This window comes from Talpa occidentalis, unplaced genomic scaffold, assembly GCF_014898055.3.
Source record: "Talpa occidentalis isolate TD23 unplaced genomic scaffold, MPIMG_talOcc4v2.1 talOcc4.5, whole genome shotgun sequence".
In the NCBI taxonomy this organism is placed as follows: Eukaryota; Metazoa; Chordata; class Mammalia; order Eulipotyphla; family Talpidae; genus Talpa; species Talpa occidentalis.
The window spans coordinates 90,382,601-90,404,834 of NW_023604861.1; the positions used below are offsets into that span (position 1 = coordinate 90,382,601).

The following is a 22,234-nucleotide window of genomic DNA, read 5'->3' on the forward strand; positions in this document are numbered from 1 at the left end:
GCTGAATTTTCATACTGACTATAACCTTGAACAAATTGCTGGACTATCCTCAGATGAGAAAAATGTCAATGAGAATATCTATTCCATTGCATTGTTAGAATATGCTAATGTGCATAATATAGTTTAAATCGTGTCCCAGAATATAGACCTACTAAATAAGTGGTTGGCTAGTTTTTTTATGTATTCTCTTGTAAAAGATGATAGAGTACCTCATGATCAAAATGGCTATCATCATGTTTACCCCAACTGAAATATTGGACATACAATGAACAATGAACTAAGGACTCCTGTCATTGAGATTACATTTAGTTTTAATTGGATGTCCTGGAGGAATCACTTACGGAGAGGTGGTAGTTCAAAATACAGAAGGGAATGTCCTCAACAGAGAATTGAAGAAGTGGTTTTCATATTTCAATCTATAGAAGAATCAAATGAAAATAGAATTAGTTAACAAATGGAAATGTAGATTCCAGAGCTCTGCCTCCGCAGTTCGGAACTCAGGTTTGAGAAGACATCAGGGATATTCCTAAAACACATGATTCATAGATCACGCTCTGAAAAATACTGGTGTAGGAAAGAAAGAGAGGAGAGCCCTTTGGGCTCTGGTGAGAGCTTCCCCAGACTTAGTCAATTTCAATCCTTTTGTAGGTTTTTTTTTTTTTTTTTTTGGCTTGTTCAGCCTAGCTTTGCCTGGACAAGTCTTAGTTGTGAAGGATTTATTCTGGTTGCCCACTGTGGGGGATTTAGCAACATCTCTGGCTTCTCCCCACTAGGCACTTACAGCAACCTCCCTTCCCCAATAGTGATGACCAAATGTGACATTTCCACATGCATCCTGGGGTAGGGGACACAATTATCTCTGGTTGAGAACTATAGTTACAGTTGAAATCTTGACCTTTTACCTAGAACATAGAGACCATTTGAAATGGACCCTTTTTTCTTCCCATTGGAAGGGTGGAAAATGACAGACACAATGGTTCCAGATCAGATTCATCTTGGCAAATGCCCATTCCCAGGCATTAGGCAGTGAATGTTCACTTTTCTACAAGGAAGACTCCTAAGAATCCATCAGTCATCTGGCCATAATCATCAGGCACATTTTAAAGATCTTCATCTCTCTTCTTGGTTACCCTGGCCATATCTTTTTTTTTTTTTTTTTTTTTTTTGTGGGACCCTTGCCCGTGGCTGGGGATCGAACTGGCACTAAAGAGGCTGCAGGCAGCCTCCCCAGAGCTCAACCACTGCGCCACCAGGGGAGGCCCTCCAGCCATATCCTTCTATCTTACAGAAGCAGGCATGCCTGCTTTCAAAAAGGAATTTAAGGACTTTGGAGAAAATATTTATAGTTTAAACAAGGTAGAATGACTTCAATTTAGGCTTTTTACAAACAAAAGTATTGAGGGTAAAAATTCAGCTGTTTCTATAGCACTTTGTAAAAAACAAACCTTACTACATATTTAGCTGTTTTCTATGTATATTTTTTAATCCTTATATGATGAAACAACAAGTATATTTTTTAAAAGTAATAAAAAGGCAAAGAGATTCTCTTAAAAAACACTCTATGGCTAGTGGTCTCCTTGAGATTCAAATTACTTATATGGGGTTTTCCTAACTTTTTTGATAAACTCCATATTGCTGAAATTAGTACTGGTGGTAAACTCTTAAAACCAAGCAGGTAGCAGGTAGAAATTGAATATGATTCATAACCTATCATTTTTTAAAGAAAGTTGGAAAGGTTTAATAGGTAGTGACTCTGATATAACAGATTTTTTCTAAGTTGTAGGTTTGGTATATTGAAAAATTTTCCTTGGTATTTTTTAGTATACAAGTTAAAGAAATGATTGCCTTTACATCTTTTAATAAATAGGGAAGTGATTTAACTTAGTCAAAAATTAGATTCATAGGGACTCCACCTTGAGAAATGTTGATCTTAATATTAAATGCAGTTTTTAGTTGGGGTAAGGTACTGTATCAGACTCTCTCCAGCTCTTTAATGTTTCTTTGTTCACTGGTTAAAAGTTGTTTTCTCGGAAGTTCATGAAGTGTTTCTTTTTTCAAAGAAGTTTTCCAATTTCAAAGATTTGAGATTTTATTTCACAAGAACCATTAATATTTTTTCCTATGATTTTCAGCAATACTGTTATGCTTTTCCAGCCTTTTGAGAATACTTTCTCCTTTAATCTATGATTTTTAAGTTTTCCTGTACAACTCAACCTCTTTTGTGAGGGAACAGATAATATGTTGTCCAGCCATAGATGTTCTTTGTTAGACTAAAGAAATAGGTTGAAGGCAGCCCTCTGGTGCTTTTTTCTGCCCTGTTTTTCCTATAGTACAGTCACTGCAGGAGCAAACAGGGGCAAACAGAATAAGGTTCCAAAGCAGGCCAATCCTCACAGGTATTTACTTACGTGAGGGAGCACTCTGTCTTCTCTGCTGACCCATTTTAAATGCCCTTTCTTATTTTACTCAAAAATAATTAGCTGTAGTTTGTGTGTCGATGCTGTGTACCTAGGAACAGAAGTCATGAAATCCAATTCTTGGTTCTATCATATTACCTAGCAAGTTTCTTCTCTTAAAGCCTCACATTTCTCATCTGTGGTTGTTTTGCTTTTTTGAGTGGGATGAGGATTAAATAATATAACATGTTAGAAAGAGCTCAGTGGTTGGGATGCTTATGTACACTGAATATAAAAAATATTCAAAGTAAGTTAACCCAATACAGAGAAATATACTCATCAATTTTTATTGGTAGGATAATCTTATAGGTCAATTTATGAGGCAGCTAACGTTGAGAATCTATCAGTCAACTGACTATGCACTGGAGCTATGTACTCCAACCCCAACATGGGAATATGTGATATTAGTCTTTGGAGAACATCCCCAAGGAAAGGCCAGGAGGTAATGACTCATAAATAGTCAAAATCTAGCTCCTTGAGAAAAAAAAAAAAGAGAACCACAAAGACTTTGAAAACAAAGTAGCAAATAAGTAGCAAATTCCTTAATTCTTGCAAGTAATTGAACTGAAATCACCAAAAACAGCTCCAGGAAATGTGCTGGCTGCTCATGTTACAAGAATGGTTTTACCTGTGTTCTTTGGGTGACAACCTTCATTGCTTTTTGAGCTGGACTCCACAGCTAGTCCTTAGGATCCAAGAGCAGGTCCTGTAATCTATTTCTTTGAATTAATCCAATTATTTTGAATTGGGAAAATTAAATGGGCATGACCCCTAGTCATGCCCAGTCAGGTGGGTAAACAAAGCATACTTTCTTCTGGAAGTACCTTGTTCTGATCTTGCTAGGGCTTATAGTGTCCTCACACTACCTGGGCAGCACTTATTGGAATACCCTTCCATGTTCCAAGGTGATCCAATAAATTATAATGAAGATTCTAAAAGGACTCCCCAAAGATACCCAGAGTTTATATACTAATATTTTACAGTGGTATACCTGTTTAAAGATTTTTAAGTCTCCTTGGACCCCAGAATAACTTATGACAATATATTAGTAGCCTCAATTTATAGTTAAATAGAAGCATGGAAACACTCAGTAACTGGCATAGTCAAGATTAAAACTACTTTCTCGTGTTTTGTGTACTGCAAGGACACTGCTGGTTCCTGCACCCCTATAGACTAGTAGTTGAACATGAAATACAGACAATATTGTGACTCAGCATGTATAGATGATGGCTATAGTCAATATATGTTAAGAACTGTGAGTTGATTTCATAGCATATCACTGTACCCAGTAAAAGGTTGTGTTGTAGAAATTTAGAATAAAAATGTTAATGGTTATAGTGTTTGGACAAATTGGAAGGTGGTATATGGTGGCTAAGAGGGAAAATTAGAAATATTTTATTAATTCTTTGAATAAGTAAAGGGTCTGTCCCTGCTGATTTTCTATATCATATGTCCTGTGAATCATGATGGTAAGATTGGAGGTAGTTGCGACTTTTCTGTTGTGGCTTAAGGAAATTCATCCTATGATGAATAATTTGTCACATGATTGTCAGTTGTGAGCAGTTAAAATACATCGCCACTCATGATTAGTGCCAGATAAATGGCTCAAAGTACCAGTAATATATTGTTCGATCAGGAAGAGCGTATGTTGGGTTTACCAGTCAAGGAAGACCTTATGCCATGCATCCCAGTGAACTGAAATAGGGTCCTACTAGACAGAAATTTTGCGAAATCAATTTCACCAAAAAGTTAAATGTTTTATCTATTTCAGTGTCCTCAGGTGCAAAAAAACGATAGTATCAGATCTACCAAACACCTCACAGATGCTGCTTCAATTAACAGGGGAGATTTTTTTTTTTTTAATAGAGGCATGTTTTATTTATTTGTTTGTTTGTTTTGTTTTGTTTATACATGCACTGGGTACAGTCAGAAGCACGGAAGGGTGAGAGAATTCACCAGAGACAGAGCGGGGAGCAGAGCAGGCAGGAGGACCGAAGCACACTGCTGAGGGGAGCAGCGGGCGGCAGGAGAGGTCTGCGGGCCATGTGGGACCCTCCTCCGGTGGCCGGGTAGCAGCCAGGGATCGAACTGGCGCTGCGGAGGCCGCGGGCAGCTTCGCAACCCAGCGCTCAACCACTGCGCCACCGGGGAGGCCCCAAGGGAGATGGTTTTTAAGGAAAGCTAGTATTTTAGACAAATCTATAAACACAAATTCATTAGAGATCATTAGATTTATGTTATAGTTTGACTAGTTTCCTTTTCCTATTATATACTCCTACCAATATTATTAAATGGGCATGACCAGTTTTTAGTGCGTATTCTACCCTGGAGGAATGAACAGGTAGAAGGTATTAGAGAGTTGGGTACTGTACTGGGATTTGTGCCCAAGTTTTATGTATTTGGATAAGCCTTGTTCTCTCATATCTTTATCCATAAAGTTGCAGTCATTCAACAGCATTCAGCAAGTATTTATACATGCTCCACATGGTGTGTTTGGTGTGGGAGATAATAAACCCAAGAAGGAAATATTTGTTGTTAGTTATTGATATATAAAAAATATTCAAACATAGAAAGACAGCAAACTGTAGGGTTAAGGCTGGAAATGGAGTTGCAATTTGAAGGGGAAGTTTTTATCAACATACTGATAGTTCACTAAAAACAGGTAGAGGTGAGGGACTAAGCTCTGTAACTATCTGGGGAAAGATCATTGTAGGCCAGGAAAAATATAAGCACAAAGACACTGAATTGTAGGCATAATTAGTCTGTCTGAACAACAGCCAGGTGCCAGTATTTAGGAGTGAACAACAGAAATCAGAGCTAATGAGTACTAGGTTATACGACCTTGAAGACACTACTCTGATAGCTTTGGGTTTTACTCAGAATGAGCTGGTAAACCACAGGACAATGTTGAGAAGAAAGGTGACATTGAATTAAATTAACAGGATCGATCATTCTAGCTCCTGTTTAATAGAAGATTAAAGGGGAAAATACTGTTTTGCAGGAGGTTCTGATGGCTTCGCCAGAGCAGTGACAGTAAAGAAAGTAAGAGGAGGTCAAACAATGACTATTTTAAAGATGCTGTTTGCAGAAAGATGGGCTGGATGCTCTGTCAGAGAGGACAAGGTGTAACACAAGACCCTGGGTTTTTCACATAAGTAAAATGTTGGAATATATTGCTAAGAGTTGAGATAAAGACTTGGAAAAACAGGTTTGAGGGAGAGGTGGAGTTCTTGACCATCTCTGGATTGTGGGGAAGAGTCAAAGACAGTCAGTCTTCACAAGCTTAGATTGTTCTCTTTCCTGTGATATCATGAAAGATCCTAAAATGTGGTACCTTTAACTTAAAGACATAGTGATGTAAGCTAAAGATCAAAATGTCTACCTAAAGCTGACAGTGTACAGAGTTATCTTTTGGAAATTGCTTGAAAATGTGATAAAATTGATAGTGAGTTTACATCTCAGTATGAAATGCAGTGATGAGAAAGAACAAGATTTGGAGGGTATCATTCTATGTCTACGCAAATGTTTCAACATAGGCAGAAGAATGTGTTCATTATAAAAAGCCATGGATCAACTGCTCAAATTTCATACTAATTTAATTAAAATTGCTGATTTTAAACCATGCATTATACCTAAGACCTCTTATGAACCCTTGAATAATGATATCCAATCCGTCTTGTCTTCTCATTTCTGTAATGAGTTGAAGCTAAAGAGGTTAGTGTAGTGAATTATTTTATATAGTTACATATGTATCTAACATCACTTCAGATTTGTGCATTATATTTAAATCATTCTTTATGAATTATGTGAGGAGAAAATTAGGAGGAAGAAATGAGATTAATATACTACTCTGAAAGCAATTAATATATAGATGACATGAATCAAAGTATGGTCTAAGGGGATCATGGGAGAGATTAGAAGGCCCGTGGTGGTATTACCATTTTGTGGTTTCACCTTCATTTTCAAGCTATCTCTTAAGAATGATTCTGAGATGCTGTCTAGGAATAGTAGAATAAAGGACTGTTATTAAGTGGGTGTGCCTGTTAAAGGTACCAATGAAGAAATGGCAGAAATTGCAACATACAGCAACCATTTCACTAACTTCATTCTGGAAGAGCGTCAGAGCTCTGACAAGTATGAGTTTCTTATGGTTGACCACTGGTTTTATTGTACCTGTCCTACTTCTATCTGCTGGACTTTCCATGACATAGCCCAATTCCTTAGATGTTGAATTTTAATTTGAATTTGTTCTGTAGGTCTATTTGGCCCTTTCAGTTAATATGAGCATAGTAGTGCTAAAGGCAGTGACACTGGTATGCAGAGATTCTGGAAAACTGGTTGGATGAGACATAAAAAACCCTTAAAGAACATGTAGATTCAGGACTGAATCCATTGGTGAATTTAGAGGATGAGAGAAGAGAATATGGGCCAATCTTACTTGGAAATGGCAGATGCTAAATTTGATGGCTCAGTATGGAACTAAAGATTAAAATTATCCCACTCTGTGTAAAAAAAAAAAAAAAAAAGAGATTGAAGTCATTAGTAGACCAAGCTAGGAAACCCAGATACTTGTGTTTTGATGGAGATGAAGGACAGGGCTTCAGAGGTTGATCTTAACTGATGGACCTTCCTTGACGAAAGACATTCCATTTTATGAGGTAGCTAGGGCTCTCAACTGGTTTTTGACAATAATGTAAGAGTTGGGTAAGTTAAGATGTTTCACTTGCCAGATAATCAGTTTCTTCTTACATAAGAAATACCTAGGTACTATCTTAACTAAAAGGACAGTTCAAATTTTTGAAATTTTGTGCCCTGTAAGAGTTGGGTAAAATTATTTTGATGACTCTTAAGTTATTTAAATATTGCCTTCCCTCTGTCTGCTACTACACTTTCTAACATTAATCTTTCTTCATCTTTAAGCAAACTTACAGACCACCCCCCAGAGGGCATTAAAGTGGGACACCCCAATGTTTTCTTGCACTGAATCTTGAACCTTTCCTTTCCTCCATCTAAAGAATTCAGTAGTCCTAGAAAAGATATACATCTTTTGGTGTTATTTTCCCCTTCTGAACATGTCCAAGTCTTTATCCCTTAGACATTAGCAATGTAATGTCTAGCTATTGAAATCAAGTTAAGTTGGTGGGAGCTTAAAGAAAAGCTGAGATGGGGTGTAAGACCTTGAAAGGAGAATGCAAAGAGGAGAAATATAGTTTTAAATGTTTTAAAGTCCTTTTTGAACTAAAATGTGATGTAAGGAAATACTATCTACAGTAGTCATAAGATTTGTTAAAGACCTACAGTGTGCCAGGCACTCAACTTTAAGGACATTATCTCATTTCATGCTTAATAATCTTTGAAAGTGATTTTTTATTTTTCCTTTAAAAATAAGGAATTTGGGCCTCCCTGGTGGTGCAGTGGTTGAGCGCTGGGTTGCGAAGCTGCCCGCAGCCTCTGCATTGCTGGTTCAATCCCCAGCTGCCAGGCGAGGGTCCCACATGGCACGCAGACCTCTCCTGCCGCCCACTGCTCCCCTCAGCAGTATATTCTTCGTTAGTCTGCCTGTTCTGTTCCCTGCTCTGGTTCTGGTGAATTCTCTCACCCTCCCGGGCTTCTGACTGTACCCAGTGCTTGTATAAATAAATAAAAATAAATCTTAAAAAAAAGGGAAACTCAAAAAAAAAATAAGGAATTTGAGGTAAAGGTAGGTTAAACTCCTGAATATAGCACAGTGAGTGATTTTCAGTCCAATCAAAGTTTGAACTCAAACTTGGAGTCCAGAGACCAGGACATCACTATGGGAGAGGGAAGAGTAATAGTGCTAGCAACAGAGGTTTCAGCCATTTCCACACACCTGATGAGATGAGCATTGACTGTATGGGAATTTAATTTCCTCATTATAGGAATAAAGTACCATAATGACATGATTCCTAGTGGTTGACTTTGAAGAGAAGTGAAAAGATGGCAAATAATTCTAGAGACTTCATATTAGGCTTACTTTCCAGGCCCTGTCCTCCAACAAGCAGCCCCTAAACTGCATGGTTTTTGACACTTGTGGGCTATTTTTCATTCAATAGTCACATGGTGGAACCATTTCATAAGGTGAAACAAAACCCTTATCATCCATACAGTTAGGCACCTCTGGTTGTGGGGTTTCCATTAGAGGCTTTTGTGATCTAGCGTAGGGTTCTGGATAATGGCTTGTCTTAGATTTGTCTCCCAGTAATGATGATACTGCTTAGCTAGAAAAAAAGAGGACTAGATCCAGGGCGATGATACTCTGTTAGCTGAGTCCTATAGAGTAGGTAAAACAGGAGCCTTAGCCTTTTGAAGAGTTGTTACAAGGTATGAACCACACCTGAACTGTACCAATGCTATGATCAGAGATGACAGGATGAACAGTCTGTCACAGTATGTGACATGTGACAAATTACTACCCAGGAGTATCCCAAGTATGGTGGGTACCTGAAGAATGGCATTTCTGCTCCTGTTAGATTTATGCCCTTGTGGTTCTGTTATTATGTGGGGACAACCCAGAGCAGGCATCTAGGCCAGGGGCTCCTGAAGTATGGGAAAAGAGAGGGTACTGGGAGAAAGAAATACAGGAAAAGGAGAAGTAGAGACATGGGGAATGTGAACAGAGGTGTATGTTTCTGACTTTCCAAGGACCAACACTTCTTAGCACTCCCACCTCTCCTTACAATGCCAAGGTTACCAAGAATGCCTTGCTTTGGGTTGAGCAAAACTGTTTTGCCTTTAATGGTGAGAAAAAAAAAAATGGCTGTAAGCCATATTTAGGAAATTTGTTGACTGTAATTAAGCCTTCATGGGAGTCCCCAAGGTTTACTTACCTATAATTGAAAAAATGCAAATGAAGACAGTTAATCAGTGGACTGGCTGACTACGAAGCACTACTACCTACCTAAATGAATTAAAAAGGAAGACACAAATCTGTCCAGTTGAGAAAGTTATCTGAAAGCCAATTGGTAAATTCCTCAGCAATGCTGTGGAGATTTCTTTTCTTTAGCCTGACTAGATTGCATGTTTCACTGCAAAGGCCTTTGCCAACTTAATCTTGATCCATTACATACAGATTTCCTAACAACTGGCCTTCAGTGTTGGTAGAGCACTAGCTAACTCCATGGCATCACTCAAGTAAGCCCTGCAGAAAATTTAACAAACCTCTTATCTTCCTTTGTGTCTTGATTGATCCACTACTTACAGTTGTGAAACATTTGCTTTTCAAGATTCTATAATCAAATGGGAATTCACCAGGGAGTACCAACTCCAGAAGTGTTATCCCACAATAGCTTTGCTACCAGTTACCATGGATTGGTATAGGTTCTAATAGTAACAGCTTGAATTCATTTTTTTCTTTTAGAAAAATTCACAGCAAACCCGTGATAGTCATTTTCACTCCAGATACCATACTTGTTGATATGTGCACCTGAGTTTTATCACCTAATTTAAAATCAGTCCCTAGACACTTTGCATTTCTAATACCTACGATTTATGCTTAATGATTTCATTAATTAGCAACACTTACTGTTGTCAGTACAAAAAAGCACATTGTTTCCGTAATAATTAGCTATGGGAACTAAAGAGTAAATGTAGCATCATTTATATATGTGTATGTGTGTGTGTGTGTGTGTGTATTTGTCAGTAGCCTAGTGGGTAATTATGAAAACAAAATGCATTAAACAAGTTAATTTAAGTAAGGTTATGGTAGAGGATTTATTATTTATAAACCATGTCAAGTTGTGTCTTGGAAATTCTGTCAAATTGTGACCTCTTAGAGGAGGGCAGTAAAGAACTTTCCTTTTCCATCCCATTGAGCTGATTCTGAGAAAGCAAAATGCCATGATCGATTAATAATGTCTGACATGGACACCATATAAACAAATGGCAAATGGATGTCCTATGCTCACCATGATCACTGTCTTAACAGGAAGGAATGCAGCTTCTCTAGCTTACTTCATTGGTGATGTTTGATGAGGAATAGCAAGTCAATAGAACACTGAAATGGCTTGCCACAAAGAAATTCTTTCTGGCAAGCATGTAAACATTCATAAAATACAGAAAGATATAATTTGGCTAAACCTTTTCACCATTCTTTGTTTGCTTGAATTATGACTATGTATTTGCTAGAGTTTTTAAAAAGTGTTACTGATATGGACTCTGGGAAAAGTAGGCAGATATTTCAAATGTCTCACAGTTTCTAAGAGATCAAATATCTCTTCAAAGCATCATGGATTTTTTTAACATGAAATGTTCTTGACAGATAATAGGCTCCATTTCTCTGAGTTTCTAACCTCCCATTCATTAACAGCAAGGCTGACTGGTAGCAAAGTCTTTTTTAACCCCTGCACATAATTTGTGATGCCTTTTGGGGAAATAACTGCTTACATATAAATAAATGACCAGCTCCAGTGGAAAAATTCTAGCTTTCTTAATGCATTTGTTTTCAATCTGTTCTCTCATCACAAATTCCAATCCTTAAAACACTATCCCAAGCCTGACTATTATATGACCATCATTAAAATACTGCCTGTTTTTTATGTTAACTACTAAATTATTCCCACCAAATGATTTTGCAAGGGGCTAAACTGGATTCAGTCCTTACTTATGGAAACATTTTAGCATTGTCAAACTCATTAGCACTATTAGCTTTGACTTCAGATAATTAAAATAAAATAACCTAGGCCCAAAAGGCTCTGCGTTCCCTTTGTAGGGACTTCTAATCATTTTAAGCTACAGTTTCCCTTGGTATCTGAAAGTGGAGCACTGCTATTTAGTATGATTTGATAGGTTATTAGGGGTTTGGGGATGCTCAAAAATTTATTCATATAAATTAATGGTAATAGAAATTCCAGACCCCCTCCCCCAAAATCTGTTATACCAATAGGATTGTCATACTTTCAGATACTAGAGGAAATGTGTAATCAGGTAAAATCTTTAGGTTATTTTAGTCTATGAAGCTTAGCCAGTAGTCCCATGGTACCTGCATTGTTTTTAACCCAAAGACAATTTGCCTTATACTTGGGATTCCCATGAATTGCTATTTTATGATATATTATTTCTTAGTAATTGTCAGTTGTTTTGGAAATAGATTCACTTCCAGTTTGTATTTTAAATGGATTAATGATACTTAATGAAGTCCTAATTCTCATCAGTAATTATATGCCAAGCCCTAAAAATTAATATCCAAAGATATCACCGTGTCCTTTGTAGTTAATCTAGAGGGTTTTCTTCACCCTTTTTATATAGTTTGCACTTTGGACAATGCTATGTTTTTTGTGTTTTTCTTTTATTGCTGCTTGTCCCTAGAAAGTTCATTATTATCAAGGGTAAAGGATTGCTAATTAACAGACCAGGAAGTTGCCTTGACTGTCAGGAGAATAATTAAGATGTTTTTCAGTGTTATGTTTTAGATTATGAAGCACATTGATTTTTGATCTTGAAAGTACAATGCTAAGAAATTTTTTAGTAAATTTATTGGGCTTTTGACCTAGGGGAAAAAAAGGAAGGATTTACTATTTAAGCATTCTATTAAGTCCTCTATAAAAACAGAATATAAGGAATATGGAGGGAAGAAATTAGATGGTAGCAAATTATATACCTACTGTATGTAGAACTGCTCATAAAACCACCAGGAAGACCTAATATAAACAAAACATGTGGTTTCTAATATTTTGCTGTTCAAGTTTCACACCCTCATTCTCAACTATCCTTTTGACAGTTATGCATGTAACACAGAAACCTCAAATCTGTATGTTCAAAGTTAAAGTCAATAATGGAATACCTCTGCTAGCCTCTACTTTTATCATTTCAATTGAGAACATTACTAGCTAGGAATCTGAAAATTGTCCTCTTCCTCATTCTGATCTAGTCACCAATAACCACCTGTTTCATCCATTAGAATATAGATACCATGAAGCTTTATTTTCTACCATATTCCTACCTGGTTCAAGGCAGACCCCAGTCTGTTCCTTTAGCCCCTTACACCCACTAAAGCAGTAAACCTTGTAGCTTTATGTCTGTTTGTATGTAATACTTAAGCACAGTGGTTGGCATCAAATAGATACACATGGGAATCTGAAGAAATACTTGGATGAATAAATGTTTAGTTAGAAGGAGGGAAGGACATCCTGAAAGGGAAGGAGTAATGAGAATTCAGCATTTCAAGACATGTACTTGCACTTGAAAGTTTGGTTGAGTCATGCAATCCCACTTTTGTCCGATTCTGCTTCGTTCTATTGAAACTGAACACCCCTTGGAGTATATACCCCATGTTAATGAAACCGTATGAAACTACAGGGTTACATGAAGATTTCTGAAGCCTCATGTTGTAAGTTGTCAGAGTCATTGTAAGTACTTTTCGTGACAATCTTTTTAGCTCTGCCATAAGGTAATAAGCAGCGCAACTTTCAGTTAGTGGAAATCACCATTCAGGAAAGTCTCTCCTTAGTATGTCCCTTCATTTAAAATATAAAATGAAGGGCCTCCCCGGTGGCGCAGCAGTTGAGCGCTGGGTTGCAAAGCTGCCCGCAGCCTCTGCAGCACCGGTTCAATCCCCGGCTGCTCCCCGGCCACGGGAGGAGGGTCCCACATGTCGCGCAGACCTCTCCTGCCGCCCGCTGCTCCCCTCAGCAGTGTACTTCGGTCCTTCTGCCTGCTCTGCTCCCCGCTCTGGCTCTGGTGAATTCCCTCACCCTCCCGCGCTTCTGACTGTACGCAGTGCTTGTATAAATAAATAAAAATAAAACTTAAAAAAATAAAATATAAAATGAAGATGGTGTAGGGAAAGAGAAATCTTATTAGAAGCTGATTTGGGTTAAGAAGAGAGTGGTAACAGAGGCAGAAAGTGTCAGAAAAACACTATGTAAGTGGTTTAAAGACAGCTCTCACGCCCTTATTTGCTTTTTATGGACTGTAATAGAACAAGATGTGAGGAAACATCTGTTGCCATTTTAAAATAGTACTTTGATATTTTAAAAGAATAGTGACAGAATTAGGAGAGCCTAATTTCTGTGGTTAGGGACAGCAGACACCTATGAAATGGAAGAGGGAGAGTTCGTCTAGCACTGCTTGATAGCTCTTTGGGCTGTGAATTTATCTGTCATGCATGGCTGGGAAAGGAATGTGGAGCAGTGGCTAGCACGTGGGCTGTGGAGTTAGGCTGCCTGAGTTTAAATCTTGGTTTTACTGCTGACTTATAGTGTGATATTGTACAAACTGTATGACCCTTCTCAGTCCAAACTGAACATAATAGCAGCATCTGTCTTAGGGATGACAGTGGTGTTGAATGAGACAAAGGAGGCTAGTGTTGTGGAGTGTTTCACCTATGCTTTGAGAAAAGGATAAGTATATGGAAATAAGTAATAATAGGGAAAAAGACTGGGAGTGAGTCCACAGACTGGCTCATGGTTATCAGCTAAATAAATAGACTATTAAAGAAAAAGTTGGAAGCCAATTTTAGACTGGATATAGGAACTTGTGGGATATACAATAGGAACTGATAGGGTCTTAAACAGAAAAAGATGCAAGTCTCTTTCTGCTGAAAAGTCCAGGACATGTATGCACAGCAGTGTGAGGAAAGACTGAGATATGGTCCACTTGAGGCCATTACAAAAGAAGACCATCCAGATAAACCCTTAGAACAGTACGGTAGCTGAATCTTGCCTGAATGTAAAACCAGCCCTTACAGCTATGTTATAAATTTATTTCAGAGAAAATGAGCAAGTTCACAACCTTCAGAGATCAGATTCCAGGCCAGAAGGAACAGGAAATAGCTGAGCACTGGGCAGGCACATATTTGAGTTACAATGTCTAGTTGGAAAAAAAAAAAATTCAGGCTCTGAGGATAAGAATAAACATCACAGACCAGGTGAGGTGGAATCTCTCACTAGACTTATGTTTACAGGAGGTAACCAAATTTAGAGGGACAGACCTCTAGTCTGGACAAAGTTAATCCTTTCAGGGACATTATGAATGATAGTCACTGCAAAGCAAGACCCCAAAGATAAGAGGCTGCTCACAGGAGATACAGTGTGGCGGTTCAAATGGGAAGACTTCTGAATGTTGGCCCCAATCCTACTTTGCTGGTAACCGCAGTGGCAAGTTACTCTACTTCTTGAAGCTTCAGTTTCCTCCCTGTAAAATCTGGGTAGTAATAGTCCCTACATCAAGGATTTTTGAAGCCTAAATCATGCAGTTTAATTGAAAGAACTAAGGCAAGACTAGGCACCCAGTCAGCACTCAATGTTGATTACTATTAGAATTGTTTTTATACATTTACATATCCTCTTAGAAAATGCCATACTTACAGTATATGTTCAAAATAGAATGCAGTTGTGTCAAATTTTCCTAAACCTTTTATTAAAACACTCGCCACTAGAAAACATGGTATCAGTGCCATTTTGGATAAACATATAGGAAACCCAATTTAGAAGACAGAAAATTCTGATTATCTACTTTAATGACAGCATAGAGAGCAAATGACAAAATTTGTCTTTAGGGAACTCAAGATTTTCTAAAACATCAAGTTTCATACGAATAATTTTCAATTGGGCTTATTGATAGTAATGTTTGTTCAGGTTAGGTGGTCAGGCCCCTTACTTGATATTGCCTCAAAGTCAGTATCTACTCTGCCAGGTGGCTTGAATGCAATCAATAGGTTTTATATTTCAGAACCATCTCATACCTGACCTTGTATTAGGTTTATTCACAGGATTCCTACATCAGGCTGGGAGAGCAAATGGGTTCTGAAGAAGAGACAGGCTATCATCTTTTTGCTGCAGAGTTAGACACCATCTATCTGAAAATGGAATCTGTGGTAAAAATCTCCAAATTTATTTGTAACCTAGCTCTTTGGATCCACTCATGTCTCCCAAGATTTGCTTTTGGGGGACCATTTAATAATATATTAGATACTTTTTATCTTATTCTACTTCTACTAATCCTGTTGCCTCAAAGCAAATCAACAAAACTGCCCCTCATATAATTTAATTTTATTCTGTCTTTAGCCATATCACACAATAGAATTAACTATCTTTAGCCATAGATAATAGAATTGACTAACTTTTGGGAACATTATTCATTTCTGAAACCTGACAGACTTATAGGGACAGTCAATTGGCCAAGGGGAATGATATCTAGCCTCTAAAGAAACAAACATTTTGCTATTTCCCCTCTTTCCCTCATTATTTATGTACTTCTACCTGGGGGTATTATGGGAAAAATAAAAAAAAGTGAAATTCAGTCAGTTAACTTGCTCTGATGTTACCAAACTTGTCCTGAAATCATTGGGTGAAACAAATCTTTTAGACAGTCTTTGGGTTTCATTAATCCAGTGGCTCTCAAACTTTGGCATGCTCAGAATCCCCTGGGTTGCACGTTTGATTCATAGTTTGCGATTGGCTTGAGAATCCATTCTAACAAGTTCCCAGGTGATGCTGATACTGCTGGTTCTTAGACCTGACTTTGAGAATCACTGCAATCATTGGTGCTTGGCTTCTCTTAACATGAATAATCCAGAATTTACCTTTCCTTAGCAAGTTGTTAAAAATGTATGTTGCATAAACTATTATGGAGTAAGGTGTTATATTGGTTTATGTGCACTTTGTGCTGTGTAATTGAAGTGGTAAAGCAAGCAGTTACTCTGTCCATGTGGTTGATTTAATTTAAAAAGCAGTTATACTTTTACTGTTTCATAACATTTATTCACAAATCTAATTTTCTATATTATTGTGGGGTCACAGTAATACTAACCTGAAACCTATCTTTTTTTTTTAATGAGTAAAAAATTTGTATTGAGTTATTGCAAAAAAAAAAAAAAATCATAGACAGCATCTTCCATTGTTTTCCCCAATGATCTGACTGTATAGGGTTTTTCTTTGGTGGTAGAAAAGAGCTCACATAGAATTTTCTCTAGCACAACATAATTTAGGGTTAATAAAGGATATGGAGCAGAGAACAGTCAGAGTATTAGCATCCCTGTGGCCTTAGATGTAACTTCTGATATCCCCAGTCATTGTTTGGGACATATTGTGGTCACATGACAAGTGGGTGCACATCACATTAAGGAGCTATGGTGTTTGGGGTCTCTCATCACAGACACTACTAATCACCTCACACATAGACGGTCACATGCATAACCCACAGTTCCCAATGCAAGATGGCCAGCAATTACAGGGCATATGATAAAGCATCTCAAAAATCTAGGAAGAACATTAACGAAAAACAGTCCTGGATCCTTTCTGTTAACCACAGTGGATGGTTCCTTAGTTGATATGAGAAGTTTGATGATCAAACATTCTAAGTCTGGAGTAATATTTAAAGCTCACCTATTAATTTTTTCACTAGGTCACATGCAGTTTGCCTACTGGAAGTGGGTTGGAAAATGCATTTTTTAAATTTTCCAGTTTCTAGGGCCCAGGGAGTAAAGAAAGAAATAGGTTGAAACAAATGTTGAATAGTCTTGTGTGACATACAATAACCATGATCATGCCTCACTGGTGAAAAGTAGAAAATAGATAACCTAAAAACCCTGACCTCAGAGTCTGGGATGAGCTACTCTGTTTTAACTCGTCACAGCATTTTTAATTTTTTTGAAAGTTTTTTTTTTTTTATTTTTGCGGCGAGGAACTGGGGTGCACACCAGTTCTTCTGGGGGTTGAGAGAATTCACCAGAAGAATGAGGGGCAGTGGGTGAGACAGGAGAGGTCTGCTGTGCCAGGGATCAAACTCAGATCATAGCATTTTTAAAGCTGTGAAACCTACTAGAACACCAGCATGCTCACAGGCAATGTCTACCTCATAGATTAATAGGAATACCTACTAAGTTATTCAGTGTTTGGCACATAGTGAAAAAAAAAATTTTTTGGATACAGGATTATCACCAAATGGTCTCTGGCCTACAAGAAATGTTACAATTCTTGTGATTTTTATAGGAGGTATAATCAAGATCTGGGAAGAATTAAATGTATACTCATGCGCAATAAACACCTGGTAAAAGCCAGAACACCTATGGGTGCATTCCTCTGCTTAGCTCCCTCATCCCTACCAGTGCCAAGCTTAGGACCAAAAAACGAGATGTGATCAATGCTTTTTCCATTGGAAAAGCCTGAAAATTGAGACACAACCTCCTCCAACTTTTTGTTCTTTAGTGCCTGCCAAGTACATTTCAAACATTTAAGTAAGTGTCACTCTTACCAATCAGCCTAATAGGATAACATATTCCATTTCAGAAAACTCGTGACCTTGGTATTTTTACATGCTACAAAAAGGGCTTTGTATTTAGAGGAATGGGAACTTAGCCAGCTATGCCTCATAAAGTATCTTTTATTTTTCCTTTTCAACTTGGAATTACGCATAGAAGATGAGTGGCTACTTTCTGGCCTATCCACCTTTGTTATTATTTGCTCCTTTATGGCGATATTCTTGCACAATATTGATTTGACTATGAAACTGCACGACCTCTTGTGAATGCTGTGTTGTGCCTTGAACTAACCCAAGTCTATCACGTTCTTCTCCCCTACTCTAGCTGGATAGTGCCACCTCGCTCATCCAGGCAGCGAAAAACCTGATGAATGCTGTTGTCCTGACAGTCAAAGCCTCCTATGTGGCCTCAACCAAATACCAGAAGGTCTATGGGACAGCAGCTGTCAACTCACCAGTGGTATCGTGGAAGATGAAGGCTCCAGAAAAGAAGCCTCTTGTGAAGAGAGAAAAGCCTGAAGAATTCCAGACGCGAGTTAGACGAGGTTCTCAGAAAAAACACATTTCACCTGTACAGGCTTTAAGTGAATTCAAAGCAATGGATTCCTTTTAGGACATAGGCTTTTAACAAGAAAGCTTTTGTTTTCTTTTTCCTTTACTTTTTATTCCATTTTGTATGCATACCTGCCGACTCATATGCCTCTGGCATGGGGAATTAAGGAAGCAGTGTCTGTTTGCATGTAAGATGAGATGTGATCAACTCCTGATCCATCTGTAGCTTGAGGAGGGGACAGGGGTTCCTGTCCTGTGGTGAGACAGAGCTGTCCTTTGCAACATTCTCATAAAATTGGGCAAAGAGTTCGCATTGCAATGTTTGTGGGAGTGGGAGGGATGGGGAAATAAACTTAACTCTACAAAAGCAAACTCTCTAATGCATGCAAGAATCATTAGGTTGGCAGGTATATTAATAAGTGAAAAATCTGGAAGTGTAATGGTAGAACATAAAGCTTGTATTGCTGCTGTTTCAGTGCAAAAATGTACTAGCCAATACGCTTAAGTGTGTGGCCCACAAATTCAACAATTTAACTTTTAAGTCCTATTCATGATATTTTGTGGATTTTTAACGAAGGGGAAACTAACTTGTCCAGCCTAAAACACTTCTTTTAATCTGTATTCTGTTCTTTCTCTTCTAGTAGTGCCATAACTAGTGCTCATGTTATCAAATTTTCCCCCGTTATTGAAAGCAAAAAAACGTTTATTTCAGATGACTAAAATCCTTTTGGGGGCACTGGAAACAAAATGTGGTGATCAATTTTACTTTTACTTTTTTAAAAAAGTTGAACGAACTATGATTTTGCTAGAAATAGGAGGCCCAGTGGTGAAATTTAGCGGAATGGAAACTGAAATGTATGAAGGTTTAGGGGCAAAACATAGGTGTAGTTTGGAGTGCTGGTATCTAATATGCCATTGTATTCACTAACTCAGAATAAACACATTTACTCTTGACATCTGAATGAATGCTTGCTTTCTTTAAATGCAAACTTAAAACAAGATTAGCACATCTTCTTGAAAATGGGTTAAATGCTTTTGTTCTTTCAAAATTCGGGGTTAAAGAGGTGACATCTAAAAAACTCTGGGTCATCTTTAAATTTTTTTTTTTTTTTAATAGAGGCATGTTATTTATTTATTTATTTATTTATTCGTTTGTTTGTTTTGTTTATACACGCACTGGGTACAGTCAGAAGCACGGGAGGGTGAGAGAATTCACCAGAGCCAGAGCGGGGAGCAGAGCAGGCAGAAGGACCGAAGTACACTGCTGAGGGGAGCAGCGGGCGGCAGGAGAGGTCTGCGCGCCATGTGGGACCCTCCTGGTGGCCTGGGAGCAGCCGGGGATCGAACCGGCGCTGCAGAGGCTGTGGGCAGCTTCGCAACCCAGCGCTCAACCGCTGCGCCACAGGGGAGGCCCTCTGGGTCATCTTTAGAGTTGAGGAGTTGCTTTTATTTTGTGTTTTGTTGTTTTATATTCAGTTTGGAAGTGAATAAAAACAAAGAAGTCATGTGTTAGAAATTTCTGGGTCATGTTCAGCCCTGGGCTAAACTTAAGAAACTGTGTTTTCAGAAGCTGAATAAAAACAAACAAACAAACAAAAGACACCCATAGGGAAGTCTATTAATGTGGAAATATTTATTCATTTCAAATGCTTACCCCTAAATTGTAAAAGATGGCTATAGCTCAGACCACTATTTAAACAATTCTGCCCTTTAATTTGCTTAAACATTGAGAGATGTGCCCAGTGACCTATTCTTCACCAATGTTTATGGAATGTCTTCTGTGAACCAGGTACTAACTGAGTTTACCTTTCAGTGAATTTATTTGTGATCTTATGTTAGCACTGAAGTATGGAATTAAACATTAATACTGTGATTTAATGGGTTGAAGGAAGTGTTCTTCCCACTGAAGTAAATATCCTAGAAATCATATTATACCAAAAGCATGTGTCAAATGAACAGGGTGGAGAAATAACTGTGTAAGACTAAACAAGTCATAATACTCAGAGGATCAATGTATTTGGGGAAGGATTAATGGGAGAGGCAGGATAGTAAACAAATGCATTCTTAATGAGGGAAAGGTGATAAGAAAGAATATCAAAATCAACAAACAACTATGAACAAGAGACACTCTATGGGGGGTGGGGGGCAGGGGGCGGGGAAAGGAGGGATTGGGGTAAAAATAAGGGGGTTGTAATTGTATGGGGAATATCAAAATAAAATTTAAATTAAAAAATGAGTACATTTGGTAAGGGGGATGACTAAGGTGGGTATTTAAGGAAAAAAGAATAAAGATCTGAAAACAAGTGCAGTTGTAGGAACATGGGATTCATGATGAGAACTAGTGGGGAATAAATATGGAAATATAGTTTGAGATTCAACGATGGAGGTTCATGAAAAAGTGACCTTTACCCAAAGGTAGTAAGAAGTGCTTAAGAAGGATGGTAAAGATAAAACAGAATCAGATAAGGGGTTAATATTAGTTAGAAAGGACATACATGATAGAAATATAAGAAGGACTTGTAAGTTACTTTATGAACAACTAGAAGTGTGCTATGAGAATGATTAAAGTTTATTTAGGGAGATATCAGAGTCAGACCACTGAAGTGTTCTACAAAGTAATATAGGAACATGGACTAGAACAAACTGAATATATGGTATATTTAAGGAGATAAAGATTAAATAATCCCAAGTAAATTGAGTTATTTGGGGGTACTTCCTAAATTAGTAGCATTTTGGGATGAAGGGGGGATGGATATTTCTAATGGGAGAAAACTATTTCTCACTTTCTTTGTATCTGTTTGCTAGGGTTGATGTTTCAAAAAATGAAATATATTTTATTAAGATATATTTTAATATAGTATCCAGGAAACATAAGTTATCAATAGCAGAGCTGTAGCTTTTCTCCATTAACTCTTAAAAAATTCTCCATTTAGTGTTAAAAAAAAGTCAGCTTTTTTTTTTTTTTAGATTTTTTATAATCAATTAAGTAATTTAGTTCATGTAGAAATAGTCTGTAAAAATATGACAATTATTAATTTTTGGGAATCAATTAAATATAGGACACCTTTCAGACACTTTAGCTATAAAGATCTAGAATATACTACATATAGCTGAATAAAGTAAAATATACACAATTTTAAAAAATTATAAAAAACAAAACCAAGAATTGGTTCATTGGGGAAAAAAAAATTGACACTTTTAAATATATTGACTAAAAAAGTCCCAAACAACTAAAATTAAAAAATGAACGAGTGAACATTGCTACTATTTTGTAGAAATAACAAGAATTATAAAGAATCCTCTAAAGAATTGTATGACAGTAGATTGAATAAACTAGATATAATATGTTCCTGGAAAAAATACAACCTAACAATTCTAAATCATGATAAAACAGAAAAGTTGAACAAATCTGTAACAAAGAAAATCCTAGAGTCAAATGCTTTCACTAGTTCAATTCTACCATATTTAAAGAAGAATTTAATAACAAGCCTCCTCAAACTCTTCCAAAATGATTCAAACACTTTCAAACTCATCGTGAAGCCAGCATTATCTTGACAATAAACTCACAATGAAATACCACCTCACATTCATTAAGATGGTTACTATTAGCAACCACATATTGGTGGGTATGAGTATATGGAAAAAAATGGAAAGGAACCCTTTTGTAATGTTGGCAGGAATGTAAGATGCTCTAACTTCCATCTGAAATAATGATAGTTCCCCCAAAACTTAAATATAGAACTACATATGGTCCAGCCATTCCAGTTTTGAATAGATGCCCAAAATAATTGCAGGCAGCATCTTAAAGATCTATTTGTACACTTCTGTTCATCAAGCATTTTTCACAATTGCTTAGAAAATGAAATTATCCAAGTATCTACTGACAGATGAATGGATAAGCAGAATATGGTATATGCATGCAATGGAATTTAGGCTTACAAAGGAACAAAATTCTAAAACATGGTACAACATGGACGGACCTTGGTGATACTATACTAAGCAAAATAAGT

General features: G+C 37.4%; 1 protein-coding gene across 7 annotated transcripts in view; it reads left to right on the forward strand.

Annotated features, from left to right (window-relative positions):
- CTNNA2 (catenin alpha 2) overlaps positions 1-19,246 on the forward strand; it is a 1,153,910-nt gene extending 1,134,664 nt beyond the window's left edge. For 5 of the 7 annotated variants that reach the window (XM_054701778.1, XM_054701780.1, XM_054701783.1 and 2 more), the window contains 2 exons: positions 15,172-15,288; positions 17,998-19,246. In XM_054701778.1, coding sequence (XP_054557753.1) covers positions 15,172-15,288; positions 17,998-18,285 — 405 coding nt within the window. In that variant the 3' untranslated portion in view covers positions 18,286-19,246. The remainder of the gene's footprint in view (positions 1-15,171; positions 15,289-17,997) is intronic. The other 2 variants (XM_054701781.1, XM_054701779.1) reach the window with 1 other exon arrangement.
- The last annotated feature ends 2,988 nt before the right edge of the window (positions 19,247-22,234 follow it).